The sequence below is a fragment of the Alosa sapidissima genome, chromosome 15 (assembly GCF_018492685.1).
Source record: "Alosa sapidissima isolate fAloSap1 chromosome 15, fAloSap1.pri, whole genome shotgun sequence".
Taxonomy (NCBI): domain Eukaryota; kingdom Metazoa; phylum Chordata; class Actinopteri; order Clupeiformes; family Clupeidae; genus Alosa; species Alosa sapidissima.
The window spans coordinates 29133903-29159304 of NC_055971.1; the positions used below are offsets into that span (position 1 = coordinate 29133903).

A 25402-nucleotide genomic window follows, 5' to 3' on the forward strand; every position below is an offset into this window, starting at 1 on the left:
AAAACAACCAACGGGGAAATAGTTTTAATTGCAAATTCATATTTGCTTTCAGAATAGACACATACAGACACAGATAGACACATGCCCTTTGACTGAATGGATGACCCCTGAATGGATAAAATAAATGAGATGCAGTACTCAGGCCAGAGACCAGAAGTGTCTGAAACAAATGAACTTGACAAAGTAATTAAAACATACAACAGTGGGAATAATGGTTCTTATTGCACCTGACCGCTTAACTTGTGTTAGACCACTTCAAATTACTCCAAACTATAACGGCACTTCAAACCTCTGCTAAGGCCAAATGCAAGTGCCTCCCAACGCTGGCAGAGGTGGAACTAAATTCATGGATCTGGCCTGTGATAAGGTCCGGTCCCATATTTAATGGGCTATTCCTTGGGCCACGCTGCAGCTTCCCCACAGGTTTAATGAAAATAAGGCAAGTAGTTTTAGTGTTGCCTTCCTTACAGACAAACTGAATGTACCCAAGTAACACAAGCTAAGAATGTACCAAGTGGATATGACTTTTCTCTCTCCGCTGTGGGCCGAGGGCGTCTGAAAACAGCTCTGCAGCCCTTTGTGCCGTTTGGAAAAGGCTAAGTAAGGCTGTGTTAGTAAATCTGATTATTCCACAGGAACACGGCTGCTTCTGCTGTTTGGACATTAAAGAGGGAAAGAGTCTTCAGGGACCCTGGGTGAATTAACACTGTCAGAACACACTGGGCCACCTACTTTGCCTGACTCAACTGAACAAGGTCTTAACGGCAAGTCCTTGATTTTCAGTTGCAGGACAATACACAAAGTCCAGCTCTGTGCCATCTGGAGGAGTGTATGTATACACTGAAGACCTCCAGTGACCACAGGTCTAAACCAAATTTCCTATTTAATAGGAAACAGTGACCACAGGTCTAAACCAAAGCTCCTATTTAATAGGAAACAGGGCAGTTGCATTTGTTGATGATGAGTAAATGTAATAAATTATATTCATATACATTTGACATACAGATTCTATATTCAGTAAAATATGAATATTTTCAGTGACACTGCACAGGGAATGTAGAGCAGCAATAGGGAATAGAAAAGATCTAGAGGTTCATCAGTACAGGCCGCTTGTTTGGTGGAAAGGCATTTATTTTCACCCCCCCTTAACTGAAGTCACAAAGTTGTCATTGCAATAGCATTTTCTGTTAATACAAGTATGACAATAGTCCTGTTAGAAATAAAATGGAAAGGATGTTAGTTCAAGTTGATCAAAATAAAAACATACAAATAAATCATCTGATGCTTGGAATTCCATAAGTTGCGATAAATAAGGAAAGGAACAGGTTTCAGGTACAGCACTCCCGATTCAAACAACACTTAACTTAAATTCGACTAAATTGGTCATCTTATTAACTGTACATGAGGCTGCAAACAGACACAGCCACACATCACCTGGGAGGCAATGCAGAGAACCGGAAGTGATGTATGAGGAAACAGCACACTGACTGGAAACAGCAGCCACTCAGCAGTCTGCCACGAAGGGTTACCTGTGTTGGCTGTCTGACATTGGCTGCGGTTGGAGAGACTTTTTTGCTAAAAAAAAAGGTTCCGAATGGAGTGAAATTACCCTGAGGTATCTCAGTGGCAGCCATTGTAAGCGCTGGTCAAATACTCCAAATGCTAAAGACATGGGCTGCCTTTCTTATCTCCTTTAGCCGTAGGGTTCACTGGACCATCCTTTACAAAAGGAAACGATAACATCATCCCACAATTCATTGCAACAACAACACTTAAAGACCCAAGTCAATAACATCCGCCACATAATGACCTAGCTTAGTGGAAGTGGGACCGGATTCTCTTTGCACTGGGGCGGTCTTGATGAATTGTCCTTCACATCTGCCGGTGACCTCATGGTTTCCATCTTGGTTAGGGAAAAGTGGACAGGCAAGGTCACAGGATATATTTTTCTTGACTATCCAACCGCAGCCAAGTCTATATCAAGTCTCAAGTTTACACCACTAAAGCTTATGTGTCAGGTGATCCACAGTATTTAAATAAAGTTATCTAGCAGGATTCCTGAAGGGCTCACAGACTGATCTCAGTACAGTGCATGTACACATCGCTACATTTCTACCTTTTATGTTTGGAGCAACTGGCTGCCAACATATGCACCATAAAGGGAGAGAGAATATAGTTATATGTGTGTCCATGACATAGAAGATTTAATAAAATCAAGTTGGAGAAATTCTTTCTTCAGCAGTCTAGTGTACGTGGGGTTGAATCTCCCATGAATACGCCTTCATCTTGTTCCACAACTCTCATCTTCTCACCAACATCCCCTATAAACTTTCCACAATATACAAATCTCCACTGCATAGTCAATATGGTGGCTGACATTTGCTCTTTTCTGTAGTACAGACACCACTGTACACACGCTGCCAGTCTGTTTGTTTACAGTCTAAAATCAATACTGTCCGTAGGTTTTCTGTTCAAATGTCCATGATTATATTTCTGTGCTTTCATGATTAAGTGAGGTTTGCGACTGTGAACTAAAGCACAACCAGTGACATGAAATAACAGGATGGATGAAGACATACGGTATCTATGGGAGAATTAGTCAAATAAAATAAAATAAAATAAAATAAAATAAAATAAAATAAAATAAAATAAAATATCACTTAAAATATCTCAGAATTTGAGAGTGAATTTGGCGATTTAAAAAAAGAATTCAGATCTAGTAAAATAACTCTCATGTCTCTGAACTATCCCAGTGTTTCCATGACAACAAATATTCTCAGTTAAGTACCTTTTAAATCTCTTTTACCATTTATAACACAAGGCAAAAAAAAACCTCGACACTCAATTGCATCTTTTCAGCCACAACCATTTTTGACGAGGAAAAAACGTGAAGAGGGTGTCCCAGGAACCTCCCTTGGTGCCCTGGTGCATCATGGGGAAAGCTCAGGGCAGGAGCGGGCGTCCGTTGAGCTTGTCCTGCATTAGTGTGAGCGCGCCGGCGGTGAAGTCGCGCAGCACGTGGAGCGCGTCGCGCTGCAGCTGCAGGGAGTCGCGCACGAAGGCCTGCTGCGTCTCCACCAGCTGCTGCACGGACTCGGACATGGCCTCCAGCGAGCGCGAGATGGAGCCCATGAGGGCCGTGGACGCCTGCTGCTCCTGGAGGCTCAGCGACGCGCTGTGGGCCAGCTGCTCGTGCAGGGGGCCGCTACTCGGCTGCGGCAGCGGCACGGTGGAGGAGGAAGGCGGCGCCACGGTCGAGGCCAGCTGGGGGGTAGAGGCCGCGGGCGCGGCAGGGGGAGACGAGCCCGAGACGGAGGGGGTGGAGGGGGGGCCCAGCGAGGAGCCGTTGAGGCCCCGGTGGCCAGAGTCGGGCCGGGGGCGCTCCAGGTCGACTGGGGGGGGCCCGGGAAGGGAGGTGTCCAAGAAGGCCGGACCTCGCTCACGCCCTAACTGGCTGTCGTCGTACTTCAGCAGGCTATCTGCAAGACACACACACACACACACAGTCCATGCTTTTACAAAGCTACACCGAACTAAAACAATATACAGTATACAGTGGTTATGATTCTTGGCAGACGCTTTTGTCCACAAAGTCACAAACAATAACAACAACAAAAAATATCATAATAAATTACCAGTTCAAAATAGTCATATAGCCTACATAAAAACACTAATGGTAATAGTATTAGACAAAATCATTTTAACAGATTAATAACAAAAGCAATCATCACAATAACATCAGCCATGACTCTAATTAGTTAGTAGTTAAAGGAGAAACCCGGCAAGTTATCACATAGATCTCCGTTTCTCGAGGTCACTTAGTACTGTCAGTACAAAAAAACCCTGGAAACAATCGTTTTTACCAGGCAGCTACAGCGCTTCACTCTGTGGCCATGGAAATGGGAGCTCACAGACATACCCAGAGTGTAGCGCTGTAGCTGCCTGGCTGCGTTAGCTGCTGGCTGTAGCAACTCGAGCAAGCCGATTGTTTTCATTTTTTTTTTTTTACTACCGACGGAACTCTATGACCTCAAGAAACGGAGATCTACGTGAAAACTTGCTGGATTTCTCCTTTCACAGGGTTCTGTACAAGTCCAAACACTCCAGTCCAAGAATATTCAGAAGAGCCTTTTACTGCTGCGCTTTACCTTCCATATCTGGAGACTCAAACTGGAAGTCAGTCAAAGGATGTGGGGAGTTCCCTGCAGAGAGAGAAGACAGATAATTGTTAATGCTAATTAACATTGTTAACATAATGCAGAAATTATATTCAGTGTTTATGCACCACACACACACAAACAACAAAAAAAGGCATCCTGCATTTTTATATAGTTTATATTTTGGGTTTTTATGCATTTAATCAGACAGGACAGTGGAGAGAGCAACAGGTAGCAGAGGGGAGAGAGAGATGGGGTGAGATCAGGAAATAGGAAATGACCCGGGGCGCGAGAGAGAGAGAGATGGGGTAGGATAAGGAAATAGGAAATGACCCGGGGCGGGAGAGAGAGATGGGGTAGGAACAGGAAATGACCCAGGTCGGACTCCAACCCAGGTCCCCCGGTGGCCACTTGGACCCAATCGTGGTATGGACACTGTAGTAATATCCGTAAGGGACTAGCACCAGTCCTCAGCACTCACGTGTGTACATCATGTCTGTGGGCAGGCCCAGATCGTTCTTGGTTGGCATGGCAGAGAGCGGCGCAGCCATCACCATGGTGACGGGTGGAGGCAGTGGAGGAGGTGGCTGGGGCGGGGGAGCGGGCAGCAGCATCCTTGTCCTGCCGGACGTGGTGGCTCTCTGGCGCAGGGGCATCACAGGGCCCATGGAATCATCGTCACCGTCGTCGCCCTCCCCGAACGGGGCGCCGTAGGGATGCGGATCGGCGGAGCCCGGGGTGGGCATCTGCAGGATCTGGTGCACCATGGCCTCAATGGGCGAGAGGTCGCGTGCCACGCGGGCCGAAGAGGCCCCCGACGCGCGCATGGCCGCCACTTTGCGCTTGGTGTCGCACTTGAGGTCCGACCACTTCTTGATGATCTCCAGGATCTCGCGCGGGCACTCGCTGATCTCGTTGATGCTGGCCGTGATGGCGGCCCACGTGCGCTTCTTCACGTCTGACGACACGCCGCGGTTAAACTTGCCTGAGGGAGGAGAGAGAGAGAAAACAGAAAAAAGAAAAGAAGAAAGAGAGAGTTGGAGAAAAAAACATTGACACAGAGAAATGGGAAAAGATAAATAAAGACCGGCAGAGATAGTAATTTGGACATTACGTCAACTCCCATAAGAAAGACTCATAACTGCTCTGAATTGTTACCTGTTGGATTATCTCATTAATACCACTATGGAGTAAAACTTGTGTCGCTTGAAATTAATCTAATATTTTGAATTTGTATTTGAAAAGCTAAATTTGAGCCACACACATGAATGCACAGAGAGACAAAGAGAGTTCTTTTAAGGTTATTAGTTTCGTAATAATATGATTACACTCAAATAATATCCATTTATAACCTCTTTAGTCACTGTACGTCACAATAGCTGTAGGTTAATTACTGGACAAACAAAGTTAAATTTCAACAGGATAATACTTGGAATGTGTCTCTGAGCATGCAGCTCTCCTGCAGTGACCTTGCCCTGAAGGTCAGTTCAAAGGGTCCGTATGTGTCGGCGAAAGACTCTTACAGTTCAGAGGGTCCGTATGTGTGTCGGGAAAAGACTCTTACCTACGAGGATGTGGCGGTTCCGCCTGACTTCACTGAGCATCAGCTGCACCTCCTCGAAGGAGAAGCGGGACTTCCTCCTCTTGAAGCGCACTCCTCCTGCGCCCCCTCTCCCTGTGCGGACGTAGGGGTACCCTGACATTGTGTCCGGTGCCTGTCCCCTTCAGCACACACGGTGGACAGCCGCACTGGGCAAAACCTGGGCAGAGAATTAAAAAAAAAATGTACCGAGGTCAATAGCAGGTATATGAGTATGTGTGTTTTGTATCTGGTTAACGTCTGAGGAAGGGCTTGTCCCAAAATGTCACGTCATTAAATATTTGCTTGGGAGCTACTTCTGGTGTGCGGACTTTATCGTTTTAACAGGTCAGTAGCGCCAAGCAGATAATTTCCAGGGTCGTATCAAAGAATAAGAAAAAAATAAACTAGTGCATCGGCACTTAATATGCTGTACCAAATTCAGATTAATTTATTAAAGTTTGACATGGCAGGGAGAGGCCGCATAAAAACTTTGTTTTTAAAACAGCGTAATCTGAATTGAGTCAAGCGGGGGGAAATAGCAAAATAAGGAAATTAAAAGAAAACAAAACTACAATAAAGTCAATTCACAAACCAGCTCAAAAGCTCTACAGAGCTCATGTCTTTTTCTACCCATTGACACTACATATTCCCCACGATGACACGCAGGACAAGGGGCTGCAGGCAGCAAATTATGTAGGGGGAAGAAATGTCCTTTAATCCATTAGTGAGGGTGCCTAGATGTGCCCAGATTAAAAGGTGGACACTGCTGATGTGTGGTCCAGAGATGGTTGGAGACGGAGGAGAGGGAATGTTGTCCTCTCTCCTGGCACTGCTAAGGGAAACGCATGCCCCCCGGTATCATGACATTCTCAGGGTCCTAACCAAAATGGAGAGAGATGAAGTATTGTATCTGTGCTGTACTGACACTTATTCAAATGCTGTAGATCAGGGGTCTCCAACAGGTAGCTTGAGAGCTACCAGTAGCTCCCCACCTGTTTCTAAGTAGCTCTGCAAAAGGTTTGAGGAAGATGTTCATACATCTGATAACCCAGTCACTTGGGAAACATGTTAAAATTCCTATGAAATAAAATTCACAGTCTACAAAGAGAGAAGGTAAATGAGTTAAAAGGAACCTTTAAAAAGAATACAAATCTTATTCAGCAGTTTTGGGTGGAGATCAGCTATGTGGATACATGGCATGCTAAGCTACTACTAACATAAAAGCTCACAGCCATGTCCATTTTGTCAAAGTAGCTCTCGGAGGAAAAAATTCTCTCGGACATGTCCATTTTGTCAAAGTAGCTCTCGGAGGAAAACATGTTGGAGACCCCTGCTGTAGGCCGAGTAACATACAGTAATCTGTATGTTCAATGGCAACACTTGGGGTGCCTTAATTCATACAGCATTGCATACATTTTTACTATGATATTCATGTTATTTTTTATTATGATATGCATTTTTATAATTCTGTGTTTGTAGAGTCTTGATGTGTTATTCAATCTGGTATGTTTATACTTTACACATCTGTCTCGTTCCATCTTATTGCTTGAATGGACAATATATTGGGATTATGGGATTATATTTGAATTGCATATCCTGTGTGTACTAACACGTTTAACGACACATCTAACTGCACATGTAACTGACGTTGATATATTCGAGGAAGTTGCACTGTTTGAAACATTTATAGCAATTACATTGCTTTCAGGATTAATCAAGCACATATGTAACGCCTGGACCTATCTACTTTTGTCTGCGTTACTGTCATGACCTTCGGTCATTCACAAAATCAAAACGAGAAACTGTTTTGAGTCTCACTTCCACGGTGTCACGACGTAATGTTAACGTGAATCTTGTGGATTGATGCGTGAAAAGCTGCGTAATTGCTCCCCATCAAAACGGTATTCTTCAGTAAACTGTATATTCCCATGTGCAGGTGATGCTTTTTAAAAAGACAGACGGGTTATTCGCAAACATTAGATCAACACGGTTTTTGATTCATTGGTGCCTTCTTCTTTAAATTAACCATTACTGCTAATTGCTAATGCTTCCTGGTTCTTTGTTGTCCTGTCGGTGTTCCCTATTGCTAGCTGTGATGTACGTGCAAGCAGCCGATGGAACAGAGTCGACCCTACGCCATCGTAGATTTGTGTCGAAGGCGGAAATCACAAGGCTGGGCTTCTGGAAGACAAAAAGTACGCGACGAATCGCTGTAGAAAATGCAAAATTGACCACGAATTCGATGTTCATTCGAGTTGGTTGCAGTCGAATGCAAACCGCCCATCGCTAAACACAGTGTTTTAGAACATTAGACGGGCACATCGAACTCATTAGCTGGCTACCGAAAGCCATGATGTGATGTCTTTGTCGCTAGCTAGCTAGCAACATTTCCCCAAAATGTGCGTACCACATCGAATATATTCACAGTAGTTAGATCGCCACAGAACAAAGAAACAGTCAACTTTTAGGTTCAAGTTGTTCTGTTTACTGTACTCACGCGTAAATCCCGATGTAGTCACGAATAATGTCAGTCTGTCGTCAGTGTATTCCTATGATTCAACCCGAGAAACTTCGTAGAGCAAAGAACCCCTGCGTTGCGCAGGCTCAACTACGCGCCCATCAGCGCAGAAACTACGAAATCACCCTATAATACGGGTTTTGGCAAAGTGCCCTCAATGCTCAAGGGACTGCATGCTCACTTTACGAACTTCTCTATGGCAGAAACCCACAAGTCCTGTTTCTGAAGGCCATTTTCATTCACTTTTATTCTCACTGTAGGTGTTGCCCAACTCTTGATTTATGTAGCCTACTGTATTGTATACAGTTATTACTATTGTAGCTTATTGTAAGGCCTACAGTACTGTTGCACATGATTGTATGGGTTCTCCAGTTGACTTTTCAATCTTGTTCAAGATTTTTTCCAATTATTGTCAACACAGGACTTATTTAGTTAGACATCTGTGCTTAATTTAAAATGGATATAGTGAGTTTAATGCAGTAACCTACATATTGTATTCAATACACAATGCATAAGTATTTTTTTTGTATTTATGCAATTACTTTTTCTGTTTATGTTTAAGGAAACAAAATAAATGAAGGATGTTCATTTATTTAGATGAAAAATGACATATTTCAACAGAAAATTACTTGCACACAAATACAATTTCTTTTATTGCAGATCATATCAAAAACATTCGCAAATGAAAAGGAAATATAAATATCAATTTTAAAATGTTTTGCTAACAAGCAAAATAGGCCTCTTAAGGAGAGAAAACAGTCCACCCATTTTAAAGCATATTTACAATGAAACTGTAGACCAACACCCTGTGGCCACATTTAGACATGATTTAATTACGTAAAACCAAACCAATGCAGTCACTCATGTGAGTGATGGTACCAGAGATAAGTTATTGGATCACTCCTCCAATTTACCGTGTAGTATCAATTTTTACAGTTATCATATAGCTACCAAGCGTATTTACACGTACAGAAAATGTAGTGAAAATAATATGAGAACAAGGAACTGCAATGTTTACGACAGCTATGTAAATGTGGGTGCAAACATTTTTTTTTTCTCAGAGAAAGGTGACAAACAGTAGCCTAATAGCCTCCTTACACCAATTTGGGAAAGATTCTTGAAAAATTGTAGTCTTTGGAGTAAAGCTTGAATGGGGGGCATTAGTTAAAAGACTCTAATTTTTCAAGAATCTTTCCCAAATCTTGTCAAAGTTGTTTGGTGTAAGTCGGCCATTAGTTGTTTGAATATTCATCTTAATCAATATTGTCTCTCATCTTTGTAGAGGCGTGGGAGCCAGGCTGCAAGTAACCCTGATTCACTGTTTCATCCAAGCACAAACTAAACCAAGACTTTATCTTACCACAGCCAGAAATGGGAGCCATGTATTTGTTTGGCCTTAATTAAAACCACAGCTCTGCAATGTGACTGCAGGTTAAGACATCTTAGGAATCAGTCTTCAGCAGGCAATGAAATACAGAAGCACATGTGACAGACAGAAAGGAAGGGATTGTCAAGACTGAAATTAGCAAATCAGCTGTTAGTTTGGTATGATGTCACTGTCATGTTCCATGTCTAGTAGAGTTTAGCTTACACACAGCACAATAATGATGAGTCTGTGGCAACCTAGGGCATGATCTTGTCTACTGCAAAGAGGAGTAATTCTGTTGACTGGACTTAATAGAAAGGGCACAGGATAGTCCTCCTAGACTGAACAAGAGCACAGCGAAGAGAGATCACGGTGCATTTCACACAACCAGAGGTTCCATTTTGAACAAAGAGACAGCCTGGCTGATGCAGTTCCCCTTCTTACCAGCAGATGGGAGTATTGAGGGGTTGAGCATTACTGCTCAAAAAAGCTCCACCAAGACCAATAATACAGTACATGAACTGAGTTTTCTGTAACATTCATTACTTCAGTAGGCACAATATAAAAATATATATAAACAAAACAAATGAAAAACTATGCCATATTGCATAGACAACAACAACAACAACGCAAGGATGACTATCAAAACAGGCAGCCTTTCATCAACCACAAAGTAAGTGTTGCTGCTCTGTGTGTCTGTGTGTGTGTGTGTGTGTGTGGGGGGGGGGGTTCACATGACAAAGGATGTTGATAGTACAGTGTTTTCACAGAGTCTCTTAATGCAGTCACTTCTTAATGAGCTTGTGTGCTCTCTGATTGGCTTCACTAATGCGTGATTCATTGACATCAGCCTGCACAAACAGGGAACAAGGGAACAAAAAAAGAGATAAAATTGGTTAATCAATTTTAAAAACTTGCGATCTCTTGTGAAACACTGCAGTTGGTCTGACAGTTTCTGCACTATGACTACTATTACACATTGTCATGATCAAGCTATTCACTAATAAAGATTAGTTTCTGTTTTATATGGACACGTTCCGTGAGTGTATGTTGTGTGTGATGTCTGTATGCTACTGAGACCTTGAATGTCCCCTTGGGGATCAATAAAGTATCTATCTAGAGTAGCCTAGTGGAGCAGACTATTCTAGAGTGACCCAGTGGAGCAGACTATTCTAGAGTAGCCTAGTGGAGTAGACTATTCTAGAGTGACCCAGTGGAGTAGACTATTCTAGAGTAGCCTAGTGGAGTAGACTATTCGAGTAGTCCATAGAGTGGACTAGAGTGACCCAGTGGAGCAGACTATTCTAGAGTGACCCAGTGGAGCAGACTATTCTAGAGTAGCCCATAGAGTAGACTAGAGTGACCCAGTGGAGTAGACTATTCTAGAGTAGCTTAGTGGAGCAGACTATTCTAGAGTGACCCAGTGGAGCAGACTATTCAAGAGTAGCCCATAGAGTAGACTAGAGTGACCCAGTGGAGCAGACTATTCAAGAGTATAGCCCATAGAGTAGACTAGAGTGACCCAGTGGAGTAGACTATTCTAGAGTGACCCAGTGGAGCAGACTATTCTAGAGTAGCCCATAGAGTGGACTAGAGTGGAATATCCCACCTTCTCCTGGATGCGCTGTATCTGGACATTCTGTGTGTCGATCTCATTGCCCATGTCTATAGCCATACTTCGCAGGTTGCCAAGGATACTGCCCACCTGGGCTAGGTTCTCCTCCATCTCGTCCTCTCGAGCATCGTTAGTCACTCTGGAGACAGCCAGATACAAACACACACACACACACACACACACAAACACCCCCACAAACCAGTCATATATGACATACATGATTGTACACTGAACAGCGCAATGCAAACTGTTGTGCTGAAGATGATTTTGAAGATGAACATTAAATACAATATTTATTTTCATCTTCATTGTAGCTCACCATAAGTTCTGGATAGATTCTTTTATTCTAATGGTACTGTTGGGAAATAAACCCCCAGCATCTTGTCAAAGTGTGCGCATGTTCCAGTTGTTCTGAATGCCCTCTACCTGGTGATTTCAATTCTAGTTTTACACTGCTCTGACTTCTAAAAGCCATTATGTGAAGTTGGACAACTCTTCCTTCTGTTCACTATAATTTCTTTACCCAGCATGCAATTGTCCGTTCCTTCCGCACCATTAAAACATGTCTGTCTGGCTCTCCTGTCTGGCTAACCTGCCTTCCTCTGGATGAGACTGGTCCGGGTGTATTCCTGGTCCTGTCTATAAACACCCCACCTGCTGACATCACGGGAGCAGGGCTCCATGGCTACCGTAAAGCTACAATTAAAGGCTCATGGCTCATTACTCCGAGCCTGCTCCTCCGGCTCTGACGCCACCACACTAAATGTAGCCAGGGCCAGCATGTGGCGACGTGCTCTGAGCTAGTGAACACACACACTAATGCGTGTTTCTGACTGTTCCTGAGGTGCAGCCTTAGTGGGGGCAATTATTACCCGGTGTGGAGCGGTACAGGCAAGACAAGCTCTTCTGCCATGCTGGTAATAATGAACATGTGTGCTAGAACTTTCTTTATGTACCACACAGGGAAGTTAAACAGAAGAGGCAAAGAGAGCTTTGAGAGTTGAAAGTCAGTTAAACTCAGTGTTATCCAATCCAGTCAGTTAAACTCAGTGTTATCCAGCTAATTTGTGATGAAAGGGACAGCTCTCTCTTTTTAGACCAGAACTGAAATTCTTTTGCGACCTCAACATCATCTAGCCACTTGTGTACATCATACACACAGCAATTTATGTTAGCACTGACATATTGATTGGCATAAATATTTGCTTTTGAGACAAACTAAGCATTCTGCTCAAGTTACGTGCTTTTGAAAGTAATCCACTATCTGGTGAGACACTCAGTGTACTGGACTGCACTAACGTTAATGATGATATAAGAAATGCACCAAAGCAGCTGAGAAGGACTCTAACACATGCAAAAAAAGCTAATCTTCCCTTCAGGCAACTTTATTTTTTGTTGTAGTCCGTTTAACATTAATCTGTGCCATATTGATAATGTTGATACTACTGTGTGTGTGTGTGTGTGTGTGTTACCTCCGAATGTAACCCCCACTCATGACCATTTTCTCCCGGTCATCCACGACGCGTGACGAGGGCTGACTGGACACCACTCCATCCTGGTTGTTGCCCCACACCTTCTTATAGGCTCCACTGGCCTCGAAGTCCTTCAGTCTGGAGCGACACGGCACACACACATTACACACACCTCACAAACAAACATGCTACACAAATCAAACAAATATGTTAGAAAATAACAACAAAATATGATGGTAATGTTTTTCTGCTGTAATTGTCATGAGTATTCTATATAAGTCTACTGATTGGTCTCTTGTCCTACATGACATGTGCTTGTCCTTATTTATTAATTATAGATACATCAATTCTTCAAACGTTGTCTAACTATTTTGATCTTCTGGTATCAGTCCTTCTCATACTTCTTCTGAAGCACCACAGTGGCCCTGCTGAGAACTTACAAACATGTGAAAATGACCAGTACAGCTGAAGTGCACAATCATAATAACATACTTTTGAATCCATGCCATGTAATATGAGATCAACTAAAACTGGACTTGACACTTATATATGCACAAATGGGTCACACAACACACGTCAGGGGAGTATGAGGTCAGTTCCAGGCTTGTGTTGGGCAGTGGATGTAGCTGTGGCAGTGTGAACAGATGCAACCAAAACAGCAAAAGAGCAGCGACAGCACACAGACATGCACACATTCACCTGTACACACATCCATCTGAGCTGCCTGACCCTCACTGCATGGGTCTGGGGCCGGGAGCGGGCCGGATGAGGCCCAGAGCCAGCCGAGATGAGGGATAATTTAACCTGTGTGGTGGTCCCTCTCTCTCTCTCTTTGTCTGTCTGTCTCTCTCCATCTCTCTCTGTCTCTCTCTTTCTACAGTATGTCTGTCCCTCTCTCACTCTCTCTTTCTCTGTCTTTCTGTCTCTCACTCTCTCTTTCTCTGTCTGTCTGTCTCTCTCTTTCTCTCTCTATCACTCTCTGTCTCACTCTCTCTTTATATATCTGTCTATCTCTCTCTCTTTCTCTCTCTCTCTATCTTTCTCTGCCTCTCTCTCCCTCTCTCTTTCTCCAGCAGCACATACTTCTCACAGGAGCAGAGGCCGCAGCATTTGTCCAGGTCGGTCAGGTTCTTCTCGGCCTCACGCATGTCCTGGTTGATCTGGTCCAGGCCCTCCTCGATCCGCTCGAGTTGCTCTGGACAACGGGACAAGGGAGGAGAGGGCAGGCGGGGGGGGGGGGGGGCAGGGGCCAAATGGGGTGCATAAAGGTGCAGAGAGAAAGAAAGAGGCAGAGAGAGAGAAAGAAAAGATGAATAGAGAAGAATGGAAAGAGAGAGAGAGAAAGTGTAAAGAGAAGTGAGAGTACATGATGTTGATGAAAGAGTAGAGCAGAAGTAAAGAATGAGGAGAAAAGAGAGAAAGAGGAGTGGTCATATGGGTATATAGAGAAAGAGGAGTGGTCATATGGGTATATAGAGAAAAGAGAGAAAGAGGAGTGGTCATATGGGTATATAGAGAAAGAGGAGTGGTCATATGGGTATATAGAGAAAGAGGAGTGGTCATATGGGTATATAGAGAAAGAGGAGTGGTCATATGGGTATATAGAGAAAAGAGAGAAAGAGGAGTGGTCATATGGGTATATAGAGAAAGAGGAGTGGTCATATGGGTATATTGAGAAAGAAATGAATAGAAATAAAAAAGGAAGATGCAGAGAAGTGACAGATCGAGAAGTGACATGAAGAGAAGAACAAGCAGGAGTGAGAGATGAAGAAAGAATGAGGGATGATGAAAGAGTAGAGGAAGAGAAGGAGAGCAAGGAGAATGGAGAGATAGAGGGATATTTGGGAGAGGGGGGGGGGGGGGGTCACAAACAAAAAAGGTTTTCTCACCAAAGCACACTACACAACCAAACCAAGCAGCACACTAGCCACCACCACTACATGACAAATGAAAACAAAAACACGGATCTTGACCAAGATAACACCGATGGACAACACAACACCATAACAAGGGTGGCGACCAGAGTGGACTGAACTTAAATACGACACACGACACACAACAGATGTGTGAGGAGAAGTGCTGATGGACTGCTCAGATAAAAGCTGATTTCATCAGTGACAGTTAATGCCCTCTAAACACACACACACACACGCACACATACACACACACACACACGCATACACACACACACACACATACACACACACATACACACACACACACACACGCACACACACGCATACACACACACACACATGCACACACACACACACACACACACACACACACACACACACACACACACACACACACACACACACACACTCACACACACAGAGTAGACCACACCCAACAAAACAAAGAACCAAGAGTCAGCCCAGTGCGCCTCTATGACTCTTCCTCTGGCAACTGAAATCCAAACTGCAAACACAAGCATACAAAATCTGCAACCAAAATGTCCAAAACAAAGTATATCTGGAGCCAAAAGACAGCTCCTCTGGCACACCTCAACACACTTCTAATCACACAGGCCACAGCTAAAGCCAATCACAGTGCTCTACATGTTTGCGCAGGGCGGGGCCAGTGAAGCGCGGGCCACATGGATTGGGCGGGTGGGATGATTGGCAGGTGTGGGGACCCATGACAGTGCTGGAGGTGAGGTGGTGTGGGCGAGGCGTGGGGGCAGACCTACTTAGCACAGGGCCAGGCGCACAGGCCACAACACTTGGCCATGTCGGTGAGGTTTCTCTCGGCCTCCCGCATGTCCTGGTTAATCTGGTCCATGCCCTCATCAATACGGTCCAGTTGCTCTAGAGCGAGCAGACGCAGGTGTACAGGGGGTGGGAGGTGAAAGTTTACACACACACACACACACACACACACACACACACACACTCAGCTTCTCAAACATATAGTCTATACAGCACATACACACATATAGAAACATTCCGGACACACACACACACACACAAACACACACACATCGGCACTCACATGTTTTTGAATGTACATACAGTATATGGAAGCAGGGACATGAATATTTGCTAATATAGGCAAACAGACACACACACATAACCACACAAAGTGCTCCCCTTATGCCAACTCATTTATACAAACAAAAAATCAAAACCAACAAACACCTGTACGTTGTTGATAAAATGGTGGCCAAATATGGTGTACAGAGCTCCTGTGTTTGCTACAGGGTTGGGTATCACACAGAGTACATTTCCATCTGTGTGTTGAACACACACACCGAATGCTTTATTGTGATAACACAGCCAACCTGACAGCAGACCCAATCCCACAGACTCCCCTCTCTCTCTATTTGCAGAGGCAACACAATGGCTGCTATGAAAGCAGCTTCTCCTTTTCACTCTTGCCAACAGCATGTCCGTTTAATTTGATTCTATCTCTCCCATTTCCTGCAATCATTTTTTCCCCTCTATCAACATCTTGGACTTGCTATCCAAAGAGCAAGGCTGTGGATATGCTAGTAGTTATTTTTACTTTCAAATAAAATTATATTGTGGGCATTGATTTCCTGTTGGAAACAGAAAGACGGATGACAATAATTGAAAAGTAATTTGATGTCATCAGTACCTCCTTGTTCGTCCAGCATGACCAGTGTCCTGATCCCAGCATCTTTACTCTGTTGAAATGTCAGTAGGATTAGAATCAGTCATACCAGTACCAAAACACTAACCTTTCAGAAATGCAGATACCTGATAAGTGCAGTTTGCTTTTAGCATATCAATGTGTAACTATCTATTCATTCACATTATTTTATTTATTTTAACTTATCTGTGGGCATCTCAGGTTTGTTCCAAACAATGTCTTGTTGTATCTGTGTACAATGACAATAAAGTATATATTCTATTCTATTCTATTCTATTGTCATGTAGGCTATACATGCTGATTTTACAAACAAAAACTAAGTTTAGATCATAGACTGTATATATAGAACAGTCTATGGTTTAGATAAGTTAAGTCAATATCAGAGGACAAGTTAAGTTTAAGTTAAGTTTAGGTTAAAATTCCCTACAATGCTGGCTGAATGGAGGCTTCAAGGCTTAATAGGCTTCAAGCTCTTTGTTGCAGGACAAACGAATAAGCTCAGAGATAGCTTATGGAGCTGTTTACAGTAAACAAAGATCCCAAAGGCAGAGGCCCACTGACAAGAATGTGCAACAGAGCGTCATAACCCAACACAAAAACACAAAATGGCTGAACAACAGTTGGAGTTGTATGGGCCTGTCTCTGTTCAGTCTACTGTAGTCTACTCTATGGCCTTAGTCATATCACAACATACAGGCTGTGCATGGGTTTAACAATAAGCATCTCTAGGTGTTCAGTATGTCATGGTGCGTTCATGAGCTGGGAAGTGGGAGAATTCTAGTGGGAGCTTTGCGTGAGCCCCCAGGAGAATGTTTTGACGTCACTCAACATAGTGAAAGATAAAAAAATGGACTTGTTCCATGCCCAAATAAGTCACTTCATTGATTATTTATGTTATACTCATAAGCACAGGCGATTGTGATATTGAACAGTACTAACTTTGAGTAACTATGTGATGTTAGCCTTCTGGCTAGCTAGCCTATGGACATTGGCAATGTCGCCCGTTTGTTGTTGTCAAGTGAACGCTCCCAGTTCGGAAGCATGGAGTTCCAAAGTGAGGACCTTCCCACTTCCCAGCCACATGAACGCACTATTAGTCTATTCTATGGCCTTAGTTATAGCTACAGGCTGTGAACGCACTATTAGTCTACTCTATGGCCTTAGTTATAGCTATTAGTCTACTCTATGGCCTTAGTTATAGCTATTAGTCTCCTCTGTGGCCTTAGTTATAGCTATTAGTCTACTCTATGGCCTTAGTTATAGCTATTAGTCTACTCTACGGCCTTAGTTATAGCTATTAGTCTACTCTATAGCCTTAGTTATAGCTATTAGTCTACTCTATGGCCTTAGTTATAGCTACGGGCTGTGCATGTGTTCAACACTAAGCATCTCTCGATGTTCAGTATGTCAGTCTACTCTATGGCCTGGCCTTACACAAGCTGTGTAAAAGGCTACCACTAAGCATCCCTCAGTGCTGGTTAACCTACTGTGCGGCCTCACTCCTAGCGGCAGACTGAGCGAGCGAGCGTGCGTTTAATATTTCAGGTGCGGATGTCCCTGAGGCCCAGAGCCCCGGTCTCACCTCCTCCAGAAGCAGCTTCATGTTGCGAGTGCTCTCCAGAGACTGCAGAGCCGGCGCGAACGAGGCCAGAGAAAGAGACAGAACCAGACATGGTCAACAACACTCCACAGGTGAAGGCTGATGCATTTACAGTATTCACAATGAGAAGCACACTGATACGTCAAGACTATGGACCCAAATGTTAATGACAGGTAAGATGCAAAATTGTGAAATTTCAATGTTTGTGCTAGCTGGCTTGATGGGAGTCAGGAAAAATATTCCAAGGAGGTCGACAATTACAGTAGAGTACTTAAAGTGGAACCAGTTAGCACAACACAGATAGCCACTTATGGGCTCCAGAACAAGCTCTGGGAAGGAAGCTACTGTGATGGCAGAGACTAGTGTGACAGGTCTTAGAGGGTGGGACACCTGATTGTCAACACAAAGTCTCTCTCTGTGTGTGTGTGTGTGTGTGTGTGTGTGTGTGTGTGTGTGTGTGTGTGTGTGTGAGCACAGAGACTGAGCTATACTGTGTTTGAACAGGTGTCAGTGTGGTGACTGCAACCCTGCCTGCCTCCCTGCCTGTGATGCTTCCCCCTGTAGAGATGCATTCTGGGAGATGCCCTGCAGTAACCTTTACCTGCTGCGAGAGCAACAGGGGGCTAGGAAGAGGGGTGATGTCACTGTTGCTTAAGGAATCCCGGGTGGGTGAAACCATCTCTCCAGTCCCTCCAGCATAGGGAACATATGCCTCTATACATTACTAATTTACCATTTTGTAATGATAAGCACTTTGTTATCATTTACATACAGTAGGTCATATTGGCCTGTCTGTCCCAATTGTCCCGAATGCCAACTGTCGTTTAGATTGTGTGTGTGTTATTGACACAGAGATAATTAAGTACTGCTGAGCATATGTCATTGAAAAAAAAGTGTAGCTATGGTGACAGTTACTAGGCATAATCTGTGGCCTCCTCTCTTGTCTTGAAATCTGTCTCCTTCAGTCTCTCCCCCTCTCAGTCTCTCTCCCTCTCTCTCTCTCTCCCCCCTTCTCTCTGTCTCTCCCCCTCTCTTTTTCTCTCCCTCTCTCTTTCTCTCCCTCTCTCTCTCTGTCTCCCTCCCTCTCTCAGTCTCTCTGCCCCTCTCTCAGTTTCTTCTTTTATGGGTCAAGGCTGAGCTTAGTCCAGCATGAACCCTTATTGCAGCACTGACCAGTACCGTGGTGTCTCATTACCTCATCTGTCACCTGATTGGCCCTCCTCTGCAGCTCGTCCATCTCCGATCTCACGCCTGTGTCCGAGGCCATGGCGCTGGGCTGGGCTGGGCTGGGCTGGGCTGAGGGCTGCAACCAATCACACACAAATCAGAGGACGCACATACAGGAGCAGGCGCTAAAACTACTACAAGTTATTGTGTTCATTTTCTTTTATCTCATCATGACATACCAAATCAAACTACCATAATGAAAAAAATGATCATTATGATGATGATGATGATGATTACTTTCCCATTTGGGGATCTATAAAGTTAATCCATCCATCCATCAGGTATAGTGCTATAAAGAATGAAAAGTTATAGATTTATGAAATGAATGACAACTTTCATGTTTTAGAGCAAATCGTTCTGCAGGTTATGATGCGTCTGATGATGGACTCACGATGGTTCACTGAACACAGGTACTCGTTGTTACAGAAGAAGATCAAAGCGTTCTACACTAAAAGTGTTTTTCAACTGGTTCTCTTTTAGCTCAATAACCCATGTATAGGAAACCTTCCCACAGTGTTTAGAGTGACGGTTTAAACAAAGAGTATAGGCCCACTTTACACACAAGGGCTGGGTTATTTTCTAAAACAACCAGTAAGCCTTTATCTTCACCAGTTGCTTTTTGCAACATTGTCCAGCAGAAGCTACACCTATACTAGGCTACCAGTGCAGATCAGTAGTACATCACAGTGTGTGATATCTTTTCCTCATATTCTCTCTTACTGTCCTACTACGTAAAGCGACCTTGGGTTTGCGTTATATAAAATAAACGTATTATTCTTACAGGCTTGTACTGTACTGGTGAAATCAGTAGCAGTGTGATGCTGGGGCTGCTCCAATAAAGCTGAATAAATAGATGCATAAACCCACACTATCATAACTCAGTTCAAAATTGAAGTGTGCTTCATGGGCATCCTTTGTTGCCGACGTGCTCAGAGACACACGGGTCAGCCGGCACATGGACCACCCTGCCACTCGCCACTTGATTATGTCTGATTACCTCCTCCAGGATGGTTAACTTAATGAGCGCCTAATTCACCGCTGCTAATTCAGACGGCAGACCTGCACGCCCACCCACGTACCCATCGCTGCACTGTGACTGTGGAGCCACCTCCACGCACAGACACTTCAGAGAGAGAGAGAGAGAGAGAGAGAGAGAGAGAGAGAGAGAGACGGAAGAGACACAGCCACTCTGTTAAAAGGGATAAGTACTTTATAATTACACAGCAATCACTGCACGCTTCACCCTTACAGAGAGAGGGAGAGGGAGACAGGCAAAAAGAGAGAGAAAGAGAGAGAAAGAAAGAGAGGGAGAGAGAGAGAGGCAAAAAGAGAGAGAAAGAGAGAGAAAGAGAGAGAGGGAGACAGGCAAAAAGAGAAAACAAGCAGAACAAAAGAGAGGAGAGGGATAATGTTAAGGACTCATAACCTGCTAATCTGTGGAACACAGTTAACGAGAGGAGAGGGACAGTGTTAAGGACTCATGGCCTGCCTCAAGAAAAATGCTCTAATTCCTCAGGAAAGCCTGTGCAAAGGAAATGTTTGCATGGACTACAACCAACCCCCCACTCATGGACATCTCATGGACATTAAGATCAAAATATTACCAATCATATTTACATGCTCATAAATGATAAATGGCCTGTCTGTTTATACGGCACTTTTGAACACTCAAAGCACTTCCCAAGTTGATGCTACACATTTGCCATTCTCAGGCAGAGTGAGCATCTGTGACACTTGGACTTGGAAAGGAGGAACTGGGATCTCAATCCCACGAACCTCTGGTTGCCACGGTCACACGTACAGAACCCCTTTACAAGGTCACAGTCCACAAAGGGGCGTGCATGTAATGTTCCCTTTGTTTTATATTCACAATTAAGTCGGTAATTTACAAATATTCAACGAGTACAGTAGATAAGATAAGATTTTTGGGGCAGCCGTGGCCTACTGGTTAGCGCTTCGGACTTACGGTAGGCCACGGCTGAAGTGGCCTTGAGCAAGGCACCTAACCCCTCACCGCTCCCCGAGCGCCGCTGTTGTTGCAGGCAGCTCACTGCGCCGGGATTAGTGTGTGCTTCACCTCACTGTGTGTTCACTGTGTTTCACTAATTCACGGATTGGGATAAATGCAGAGACCAAATTTCCCTCACGGGATCAAAAGAGTATACATACTATACTATACTATACTATACTATACTATACTATACTATACTATAAGTACAGTCTCCAGATGACTCCAGTGTCAGTTCACGACGCCTCTTTGGCGACGAGCATCAACCTTGCTGATCATCTCGGACGTCAACCAGGCGTCACGCACAGTTCCCCATGTGACTGACCCCATCCGTGCTCTTTGAACACAGTGTCGTGTCAGACGCTCTGTCACATCTTCAATTCAATTCAATAATGATAAAGACAGCTATGGCAACGGCTAGCGTGTGCCGGTCATGCAGCTGACAGCTATGGAAACGGCTGGCGTGTGCCGGTCATGCACCTGATGTTTAATCACACCATACCAAGGGGTCCGTGCTAATGGCCAATTAGCAGTTCAGCTTTAGGAGAACCGTCAGATAGCGGCAGTTGACCAAGGGGCAGTTGCTAACTTAAAAACATGCATGACCAGGGGTCAGTTGGCAACTTAAAGACATGCATGTGTGGATGAGAAGAGGCGAGCAAGGTGTTTCCATGTAGGTAACCTGTGTGGGGTATCGAGCTCTGGATATTGACATGAGCTTCTGATGTTCAGTCTGAGTTGAAGCAGAGCAGCTTGAGTGATAGCAATGCGTTAGGCACATGGGTGTTTGGACAACTATGTTCTTCACACACTGCAACTGCATGTTCTTGCACACATATGCATGTGCACACATATATCATTACAAACACTGACAACACACACACACACACACACACACACACACACACAGACACACACACACGCACGCACACACACATACAGTATGTACACACATCCTGTATAACAACACAACCAACACACATATGCATGTACACATGCACCACACACAGACACACACACAGACTCACACACAGACTCACACACACACACACACACACAGACACACACACAACCGCCTAGTATGCCAAATCAGACAGTGAGAGGCACGAGAGACTCTGCTCTTTTCCCTCTGAGGCCGAACCCCACCTAGACTCTCGCACTACTGATGGCCCTCTCGGCCCACTAGGATAGGCTGAGACAAAGTACACACACACACACACACACACACACACACACACACACACACACAGTCGCACAGTCGCACACACACACACACATACACACACAGGCACACACACACACACACTCACACACACACACACATACACACACACACACACACACACAGGCACACACACACACACACACACACATACACACACACACACACATATGTGCATGCATGCGGACAATACACTCTCTCACTCTCCCTCACAAACACGTACACAAACATGTGCATACAATACTCTCTCTCTCTCCTCTCTCTTACACACACACACACACACAGGCACACACACACACACTCTCTCACACACACACACACACACACACACACACACACACACATGATCAGATGAGCAGGCGTTAATTAATATTTCCACGGACTAAATCACATAGCAGCCAACCAGACTAAGAAATGATCATTTGGATAATCAGACCCAGTATTGTTTTTCATTACTGCCAATTGGTGGTGGGGGAGTCTGGAGAATATGGAGAGCTATGGCAGAGAACGGATCCACTCGGAGGGAAAGAGGGCACGGCAACGCTAATGTGATTTTAGTTACATATATTCTAGAGATGTGGCACAGGGGCACAGACAAGGGTGTGTGTGTGTGTGTGTGTGTGTGTGTGTGTGTGTGTGTGTGTAATGCAATACACATGTGTATGCCCTTACTGTATCTACTTTGAACTGTCAGATCTAGAGACTGCTGGAAAGTACCTTTCTAGCTCGTTTTCCATTAAAAAGGTAATTTGCTTGAACATCTTATGGAAAAAGGGGTTTGACCATGAAGTGTTTGCCCAATTAGTCATGTTCCTGACTAGCCAAGAAGTAAAGTATTTTTAATAAAATATTTTTAATAATAAAAAAAATACAAAATTTGTGCTCATATTGGCATGTCTGGCATAGATGAAGCCAAAATCATTCCGAGAAACACTCTGATACTGAAGATATGACAGAAAAAAAGGTCTTTGTGACACAACCAACCATTTATAGTAGCCTAGACAGTATCATGATCATGCTTTTAATTTTGCTTGAGAAGGAGCAATTGATCTCGCTGCAGTCTTTTCAAATGTCACATGGCCCTTAATAAGGGCACACTGAGTTTGGCAACACTGGGATTTGCTTTATAATTTATTAGACAGGGGTTGAGCCCACAGTAGCCTTGTTCTCTGCTGGACATCCTTAATGGACTCTAGATACAGCACAAACCACAGAAAATGACTCAGAAAATGACACAGAACATGACTCAATCTGTAAGACATAGCCCATGACATTTAAACTTTTCTTTTCCTACAATATGTTAAAGAAGTATTCACATTGGGTTAAGTCTGAAACTAATAGTAGCCTACATCAAAGCCTACATCAAATACCAATCGTTTTCGACGAGACGATTATCTCCCAATTAAGTTTCACTATATATATATATATATATATTAGTTTCACAAAATAAACATGAAACAGATAGGCCTATAGGCTATGATGGGCTATGCTATTTCAGAATACCTTCTCATTTGTCATGCCAGTCAGAAAGAGGAACTATTATGCGTACTTATGGAATGATGTGCTGGTCTATCAAAATTGTTGCTAATGCTATACAACTATCAAAATACGGAATGGGGGTTCTCCCACACATTCTTTAGTAGGCTAATTTACTGTAACACCGTGGTTCTCAAACTTTTCTGTAAATCCCCACTTTGTAGGCTATAGGTGGGGGTTTTTCAAACCCACCTGACCTGACCCCGTTTTGGTTTACATTTCCCGTCTCGGTCGGCTGGAACAGATTTTTTTTTATTCATATGTTGGTCTGTTTATGACTCCTATGTTTGTGTGTGGCTGTTTTGAATCTATGATCTTCTTTGTCAAAAAAGAAAGGCATTATTAAAGATAGGCACAAAAAACGAATTTCCTCTTGTTCATCGCGCCCCACCTGTCATGTGTCTATTCCCCACAGTGGGGCCCCACACCTTGCGAACCACTGCGTAACACCACAATGTGCACTGACTGACAGACATGCAACAGACATCAGAAAGCAATGTCTGTACACCAAGTCATTAACACTTTTAAATCATGATTTTCAAAATAGGCCCATCCTCGTGAGTTTTGTTACACAGTCAGGATCAAGAAGCTCTGTCGTGGTAAGTAGGCCTAAATTAATTACTTTTGATGTTTTCAGTATATTAAAGTTAAAATGGCACTGACCTGGCAATTTGTTTCGCCAAAGCCACTTACCGTAGGCTCCCCTCCAACTGAAAGAGATGATAACTGTCGCCGTGTTTTTGCTCGTGGAAACGTTGAACCGCGCGTAACGCTCCTATTTGCTCATTCAACTACTTACGGCATCATCCCCGGGGCTAAACCTTCTGTGGTACCCGTTCCCTCCCAAGGAAGGTAACTTCTGAGACACACCCTTTCTCACAGCTGCTCTCTCATTGGCGAATAACTCCATGAAGGACACCCAGACAGGAAAGAAAGAAATACTATTCGCAAAATCAGATGGCAATCTATTTGTCCCGCCCATAACAGCTGCAGGGTACGCGTTGCTGAGGCAACTGGTATTACTGGTACTTGCAAACGTCAGGAGCAGGGTGCTGACTTGTAGTGTAAATAAACTGTATTGACTACTCTAACTAAGCTTGCAATAACTGGAAAGATGACGCATTCAAATTTGGATATATTCAATCGAATATTAAAGTGTGTTTGGTAAACAATTATAGGCCACTATTAAAAAAAATTGGCATAGCCTAAATCTTGAATTTTATTAATCAGTTCTTTGTGTAGTCTACAGATCACCTCTCCACAGTTAAGTTTACTGAGCATAAATTTAGACCAAGCATGTTTTTTTTGTTTTCATAACAAACAAGCTACATTTACTGTAGATGGTCCTCATCCTAAATCTAGGATTCTAGATAGAAAGATACATGGATACTTTATTAGGATCAGAAAGTTGGAAACTATGCCTATACTCCGAGAGCAAAAGAAGACGCATCACAGGTGCAAACCTGTGGCCAAATGAAGAAAAT

The 25402-nt window shown here is 43.8% G+C and overlaps 2 protein-coding genes across 6 annotated transcripts; both read right to left on the bottom strand.

The window, feature by feature from the left end:
* Positions 1-9: 9 nt before the first annotated feature.
* zgc:113149 (uncharacterized protein LOC541363 homolog) lies at positions 10-8441 on the bottom strand. Its single transcript, XM_042062817.1, has 5 exons — positions 8237-8441; positions 5722-5917; positions 4639-5142; positions 4149-4202; positions 10-3479 (listed from the first exon to the last, which is right to left on the bottom strand). The coding sequence occupies exons 2-5, from the start codon at positions 5858-5860 to the stop codon at positions 2944-2946; spliced, it is 1233 nt and encodes a 410-aa protein (XP_041918751.1). The 5' UTR covers positions 5861-5917; positions 8237-8441; the 3' UTR covers positions 10-2943.
* A 1151-nt stretch (positions 8442-9592) lies between these two features.
* zgc:101731 (SNARE_SNAP25N and SNARE_SNAP23C domain-containing protein) lies at positions 9593-24752 on the bottom strand. Of its 5 annotated transcripts, XM_042064486.1 has the most exons (9): positions 24612-24752; positions 19332-19441; positions 19121-19228; positions 17908-17949; positions 16311-16359; positions 15403-15520; positions 12711-12848; positions 11233-11377; positions 9593-10474 (listed from the first exon to the last, which is right to left on the bottom strand). In XM_042064486.1, the coding sequence occupies exons 3-9, from the start codon at positions 19190-19192 to the stop codon at positions 10409-10411; spliced, it is 630 nt and encodes a 209-aa protein (XP_041920420.1). In that variant the 5' UTR covers positions 19193-19228; positions 19332-19441; positions 24612-24752; the 3' UTR covers positions 9593-10408. The 5 variants fall into 5 exon arrangements, with proteins under 5 accessions (XP_041920420.1, XP_041920421.1, XP_041920419.1 ...); XM_042064487.1 differs by lacking the exons at positions 15403-15520; positions 19332-19441 and adding an exon at positions 13794-13905; XM_042064485.1 differs by lacking the exon at positions 19332-19441.
* Between the last annotated feature and the right edge of the window lie 650 nt (positions 24753-25402).